The 7,922-nt window shown below is 28.9% G+C and overlaps 1 protein-coding gene across 1 annotated transcript; it reads left to right on the top strand.

Annotated features, from left to right (window-relative positions):
- Nucleotides 1-3,574: 3,574 nt before the first annotated feature.
- On the top strand, nt 3,575-6,476 carry LOC102580172 (BURP domain-containing protein 3-like). The gene is made up of 3 exons (XM_006366509.2): nt 3,575-3,658; nt 4,305-4,416; nt 5,435-6,476. Exons 1-3 carry the CDS (start codon nt 3,623-3,625, stop codon nt 6,232-6,234), a joined length of 948 nt encoding a protein of 315 aa, XP_006366571.1. The 5' UTR covers nt 3,575-3,622; the 3' UTR covers nt 6,235-6,476.
- Nucleotides 6,477-7,922: the final 1,446 nt, after the last annotated feature.

The following is a 7,922-nucleotide window of genomic DNA, read 5'->3' as shown; positions in this document are numbered from 1 at the left end:
ACCACTTATTGTTTTAGTACTTCACAATAATTTAATCAAACCAACCAACCATCAACTAACCATTGGCCCCAATTACTTTAGTTCCTGATTATTTTCTCCATTAGTCATATCAATATGCACACACTTATAAATTGCAGACTATCTTACTTATGATAATACACCTCATTCCTAATGTTGGATTATTAAATGGCCAATAATTACCCACCAAAGTTTGTCCCCTAGATTTAAGAACTAACATCTAAACTTAAAGGAAATTCAATCATTTATTTAGAATATAAAGTGACCCATCTTATCATTATCATGACCTACCCCTAAGGCAATTTTCCTAACTCAATTAAATAATCTCACTGGAAATCAGCCAATCCGTGGGAGACAAATTTGTCTCCAACAATCCCACACCCCAACGCCATTAATCACCAAAATTCAACCTAACGCTAACACTGAAAAGTCGTTCTTTTCAATTTCCCGTCTAATAACAATAATTTAATAATAATAATAATAATCATAAAGCCTTTGTTCATATTCACAAAATACATATTGGATTTTACCTGATCTGCAAATTGTATCGCCGTAGTTGAACTTCTCTTGAGTTTCTAGGGACTAGGGAACCCCTAATTATTATTTAAGCCTAATTTTGGGAGTGGTAGAAGTGACCCACTATTAATTCTAATGTTATTTTCCTTAACCACCAACTAAATAAATTATAAAAATTACCCCACTAATTTCATAATTGTAATTTCGAACAGTCCAAAATACCCATTTAGAGTCTATCAAAAGAGTCTTTTATGAATTACAAAGCTCTAGTAATCAAAACGACCAAATGGGTCGTAATAAAGAAAAATATATGTGTGCAAAAACTTTGATCTAGTTCATGTTTAACAAATTTGTGTTGTCATTATCACCAGAGAACTATGAAGATGTTTGTATTTCAATATTTTTTTATAAAAAAATATTTTGAAATCATAAAGAATTTTCTATATCCTTTCCTAGTTATTATAATTTTCAATGAAGCACCATCAACATTTGTGTTATAATATGATTCATTAATTTTAATGAGTCTTTATTTGTGTATGATGTGATTCATATACGTTAATCACGTAATGGAGGAAACATGATGGTAATTTCAGTTTTCTTCATATTTCACTCACATACAGTCTAAGTATAATCGGATAAAATATATTTGTATCATTTAACTTTTTTCTAGAAAATTCATGCATAACAACAACTCCTTTAAATAAATAAGAGTAGTTGTTTTGTCAACTTGGTGAATTTCATATTTTTAATTTGAGTATTATAGATATAAATTTTTAATATTGAAATTTAGATATAATTTATCTTTTCACGTTTAGAAATTATAAAGTAAAATAGATAGCCTACACTTTAATCCTCTTTTGTACTTTTTATTATTTTTTTTCATTAAGAAATAAGAAATGAAAAATAAATAAACAAAAAAGAATAAGTAGAAAGGAGGAAATTTAGAAATTGAAAAAGATATATTTTTTTTTTATATTTTTTTACTACTACTGTCATATATTTAATTTTATTTTTTTAATTTAGAGTGGGTGAGATTTATGTTTTCTTTGATGAATTTTGTGGTTCCTTTCTCATGTTTAATTATGAAATCATTAATAATTAATCTCATTAATCATTTTCAATGTCTTGGAAATATAATTGAAGAATATATTCAATATTTAAATTAAAGGGAAAAAATGTCCAAAAATAAACTAATTTATAATGTAAACATGTTTTTTTACCATTCTGACCAAATTATGGCCAAAATAATTTTTCCTTAAAAATCTATGCTCAAACACTATTGTTGTCACTTATTCCCATTGTTTTCTCACTTTGCTAATTAATCCTTGGTTCCCATAATGACTTCAATGATTAGTTAATCATTATTGAATAATTACTCACATAATTATTTCTCAATTATTACTAATTAATGATTCGAAGCAATGCAATAATATTAGTTCATTCAACTAATTTAAACGCTTATTCCCACAGGTCCTTTTTAGTTCTCATAAAAAAATTTAGAGTAAAATGATATAAACTTTGATTAATATTTTAAAATGTATTTCTTTATCATATTAATATTAAAAAAGTTGCAACTTATAATACTTTTCATATAGATTTTAAATGTCTAATTATTATTTTTTCGGAAAAGGGTCATATTTGTCCTTATACTCTTAAAAAAGGGTTATATTTACCATTCATCATACTTTTTGATATATATGCCCTTGCTATCTAATTTTGGGCACATATTTGCCCTTGGACAGTTAAGTATCATGTCACCACTTTTATTTAACGTTTACGTTGCGCTTACGTATGAATATATTTTTATTATAATTAAAAATTACTTTCTATTTAATAGTTTACTTAATAAAATCTGACCTACCCAAACTCCTAACAATCTTGAACTTTTCCCCCAAACTCATCCTAAAACATCAGTATGATGTCACGGGCAAAATGTGCCCAAGGGCAAACATAATACCCAAAGAGAAATATGTGTTCAAAGTCGGTTGACAAGGGCAAATATATCAAAAAAATACGACGAAGAATAAATATAACCTTTTTCTAAGAGTACAAAAACAAATATGACTCTTTTTCCTTTTATTTTAAAATATCAAATTAATGTAATTTAATTTAGCTTTGAAAATTAATCAAACGGATTCTCAAAAAGCGCAACATGACAACTCAAAAAGGACTAAAAGAATATATCAGTAGAAAAATTATAATTTATTACTCCAACTTATATCAATATATTTCTCATAATTTTATTATATTCAAGTGAATTTCGTGTAACTCAAATTATTTTTAGAAACTTATCTAAATTAGTCCGAATTAATCGTAGAAATTCGACGCTTACATATTCCGCATACGACGCTTGACTGCAGCCAATATGAAAGTTGAGAAATACAAATTTGTAATATACTATGAAGTAGTTCATAGTTGATAATTAAACTTATTAACGTCACTATAGGGATATTCCAATTTGCCATTCAAACCTTAATTATGCAGCCATTTTATTAATAGCAAATTTCAACTCAAGCCGCAAAATGTAAGAGACAATATATTTGTTTGATAAAGACCGTCCACCGTTAACGGCTGAGTCAGAATTTTTATTAAAAACAAAATTAATTTCTTATATTTATGTTTGATGCGGTACATTTTTAAAAATAATAATTTAATTATATCATTTTTATTAATTATAAACCATCTTAATGTTAGTAAATAAATAATATTATATTTGATATTATCTCTTAATTTTTAAAATTAAATAATTATTTTTAATATAATAGACAAATAAAAAAAATAGACGAGTAAAATATTATTAACAGATCATGGACCTCCCACGTTTATTTATATGGTCAATAGTTCTAGAGGAATTCAAATTCATCACACTATAGAGGTTTCAACGTACAAAATATACATATATTTTTATGACCATTGTTGATAGAAATTCATTAATTGCTCTAATAATTAATTAAGAGGGGCACAAATATTTAATAGCAGTATTCTATGCCTATAAATATAGGATAGTTTCTATTCTTGTTCATCCAAGGTTTTTCTTTTCGAGTTTTTTTAATCTATTCACAATTTATTATAACAAACAAAAAATTCAATGAAGTTGCAGCTACTCTACTCTACCATTTTCTTGGTGAGTGGTATTTTTATGATTTTGAAATCCTAAATTAATATTTTAGTAGTATTTACATTTCAAGTTGTGATTTCAATTTATTAAATGTAAAATTTAATCTATAAATTTATATTTGATAAAAAGAAAATCAATCATTTTGAATTTTACAAAAGAAATATTGTTTATGTTTGACCTAAATAAATTGTACGTGTCATGTGGAAGTAATGTATAAACAAATAACTTTACTACTGTTGTTGATTTATTGGATCAGTAGATCCTTACATAATTATGTGTATTTAAAAGTTTGTAGTAACATGTAATAGCAAATATTTCTTAATTAAAATATGGAGATATGTGATTTATTAATGCGGCATTTCAGAATGTTCAAATGTCTTGCTTATGAATTATATATGTTTTGCTCATTTGGTAAAATTGATAAGAATTGAGAAAGTTCTTGATAATCATTACAAATTTTGAGATTTTTATGTTTATGAAAAAAAAAATACAATTTAAAAAATTTAAATTACACATTCAAAAAAAAATTCAATTTCATTTTTAAATAACTGATTCCAAATCATAATTTGAAATCATATCCGAATCCGCCTTATTGTTGACTTAATCAGGGGAGATACTGATAAAAAAATTGTTTATTGTTATATACGTGCAGCTTACTTTTATAGCAAGTACTCATGCAGCTATATCTCCGGAGGTTTATTGGAAAATAAAATTGCCTAAAGCTCAAATTCCCAAAGTGATCAAAGATTTACTTCCCCAAGCAGGTTAGTTGTAATTCGTTTCGATGGATATTGTTTTATAGAGTTAATGTCAGATATATTATAAGATCGCAAAATTGTTATTTAATTTTGTCCTCTGTAATAGTAAAATCATGATTAGTTTTTGTCTGACTAAAATAAATTAGGAATGAAGTTCACATACTTCGACAAAAAGAAGTTTATGATTTTATAGTATAGTGAAAAAGTTACAGCGATTATACATCAAATTAACTAAGTACTAATTTTATTATTACATGTTTCACATATATGTCTTAAAAAATGCACAATTCTATTTCTACCATTGGGTTTAATTAGCTACGTACTATCAGTATGGATAAAAGTTCCTTAAATATTTCAGATTATATGCATGCATCTAAATCCTATGCAATTTCATGTAGAATTTATTCATCAGATATTATAGAGTAGGGTATGTTCCTAATAAAGGAAGATGTTTTTAGAAAATAATTGAATTTCTTACTGTTTTCTGGCAAAAAAATATTATATATATATATAATCTAAAAAAATATTGTGGGAGGTGGGGCGCTACGGGCGATGAGGTGTAATGGAGGATGGAGAAAACGCAATCTATGTGTGAAATATCACTTGTGAAACTTGTTTTTCATACTTTCACTAGCAATAGCGAAACCAGAAATTTCATCCTTTGATATGTATAGTATAATTTTCTTTTTATAAAATATAATTTTTCGGTAAAGAGTATTCAACTGATTATCATTTGTTCTATGTAGCTCCTCCATTGTCCAATAGGAAAGTCGTCTTTCTTATTTTTAAAAAACTTATTTTTCTAAAAAAAAAAATGTTCTCAAAAATTTTTGACCAACCAAACATGATCCTCTGTATCGAACACACCATTAGTCCAATTTGAAACAGACGAATTTAACTACACATATGAGCCGTACAAGTATTAATTTTTTGGGTAGATGACTGCCCATATTTTGTTAACTATCCAACTTTTCTTTTCATGAAGAATTTGAAAAAATTGATTGTTATTTATATGTTACTACAGATGATGGCATTCTTGACACAAAGAAGAAAGTATACTATGGTTTACACCAACATGGAGCCTGGATTTTCCATGCTGCTACCGAGGATGAGATTCACGAGATAAAAAATGAGACCCCTACCCAAAGCGATCATCAAGATAATTTCCTTTACAAACCTTACTTCTTCGAAAAAGAATTAGTGAAAGGGAAAGTCATCAACTTTCCCTCTCTAAAGAACAAAAACAAAGCACCATTTTGGCCTCGACAATTTGTGGAATCCATTCCCTTCTCATCGAAAAAAATCCCACAAATTCTAAACTATTTCTCAATAAATAACAACTCAAAAGATGCTAAAACAATTGAGGAAACAGTCAAAGTATGTGAAGAACCCGCGATGAAAGGAGAGAAAAGAAAGTGTGCAACTTCTTTAGAGTCTATGGTAGATTTTGGGATATTCATGCTTGGAACAAACAATGTTAAGGTAGTTGCAACAGAGGTTCAAGGGGAAAATCAAATGGTGCAAAAATACACCATTAAAGAAGTCGAACTCATGGCTGATGGACTTAACATGATATGCCACAAACTTAACTACGCGTATGCAGTGCATTTTTGTCATGGTGGAGGAGGTACAAAGACATATATGGTATCGATGATCGGTGTTGATGGAACAAAGGTTAAAGCAGTATCAATATGTCACAAAGATACATCTCTTTGGAATCCAAAAGGATTGCCTTTTGTAGTGCTTAATGCTAAGCCTGGTGCTCCCTCTATTTGTCATTACCTTCAAGATGATCAAATCGTTTTTCTCCCTTTTGTTTCATAAGTTCAATATAAGTATCGAGTGCAGGTAAATATATATAATCCTAGATTGCCCTTAAAAGAATACTTTGGTTATAGCCTTTGAGTACCTATGTCTTTTCCTGTAAATGTATGTTTTTTACAATAATAAATGGAAATCATGATTTTGGCAACATGTTGCAAAAAGTCATTTTTAGATTTTCTAATCGATTGCTCAACTTTTGCATGTTGGTATTTTGTCGAGCGTGTGTTATTTATACGTCCAATGTACAAAATACATACATGCATGCTATACAATTGTATTTTTATATGCTAATGGTATGTTTTTGCTATATTGTATATATTTTATAAAAATATATACATATATTGATTTGCCAATTGTATGGTTTTACCAGATTGTGTATATTTGTATAAGAATATATTATTACTTGTTGGAAAACAGGTTGTTTAGTAGATGAGATTCTGCAACTTTTTACATTCATTTTTGTTTCTTCACTTGGCAGACGTTAAATCATAATTTCAACTTCTAACACCAGGTTTTTATTCTTTTTTCTATTCTTAATGACAATAAAATCGAACTTGCTTGTTTTCCCCCTGCTGATAACCAGTACAGCCCACAAACACAAGTGCTGAATAATCCTTTACACCAAAGATTAGAGCAAATAAGCTCAAACTGAATGTGGTACTCCAACCCCTCAACCCACTCGTCTTCCGTCATATGCAGTGTTTTGAGTCCCGAAGCAGGGCGTAGCGCACCAAATAGGCTCCAGCACATAGATGAAAAGAATAAATCCATAAAGTCCCCTCAGAGGTAAAAGAGTGTGTTCTAGACTTGCACGATAATAAAGCGAATGTTGATTTCATTTAAAAAGTATCTCAAGAGGATTAGTAGGTGTGGAGAACGATGATAGAAAGGATAATGATTTTATTAGACTTGCACCCAGTGTGTCGCTCGTCTTTATAACACTGCTCCTAAGCATCAACCACTTAGTATTCCCTTGTGGCTTTTACGTTAATGCTTTCCCCAGTTACCATGTCATCTTTTTAAAGAAACACATTTGCACTAATCAGCATTAACACGTTCCCCTACACATGCTTTCATAAATGTCTAGTTCGGACATTTTAATCTCTTGCCTAAAAAAACACACAATAATGACGCAATCAAGAACACATATTTAACAAGCTGAATGGGATTTCTACAGTTCCTTCACTAACTTTAGCATTCTACTAAAACTGAATCCACTTATAGTTAGAATTACAATAATGCAGAAAAGAATTACTTACAATCAATAACAAACCTCAGTTATTGCTTTATTCTAATTAAATATCCTAACATATGCATCAACCAAAAAGAGAGTAAATAGAAGTTGCAAGACTGGACCACTCGGATTGAATTGCATCACCTGTAATTTCATGGAAACAATGAACGCAATCTCACCTAACTTTAAGACTCGAAAAAGAGATGTAAGAACTAAACTGGACCATCACAGCCCAAAAATTTCAATCCAAAGCACCTCCGCTAACCCTCAACTTACTCATAGTCAATATCTAATCAATATCATCTGAAACTAAATCATGTTAACGAGACAGACACCAACTAAAAATCTACTCCCATTACAGTCCGAAACAAACATGAACTTTGAAAAGATGATATATGCAAACTGACCAGCTTTAACAGAGTGAAGTAATTAATATCATTGCAGAAAACATATA

The sequence above is a fragment of the Solanum tuberosum genome, unplaced genomic scaffold (assembly GCF_000226075.1).
Source record: "Solanum tuberosum cultivar DM 1-3 516 R44 unplaced genomic scaffold, SolTub_3.0 scf00630, whole genome shotgun sequence".
Lineage (NCBI taxonomy): Eukaryota > Viridiplantae > Streptophyta > Magnoliopsida > Solanales > Solanaceae > Solanum > Solanum tuberosum.
The sequence above is the reverse complement of the archived record's forward strand: the minus strand, read 5'-3'. Positions and strand labels throughout refer to the sequence as shown.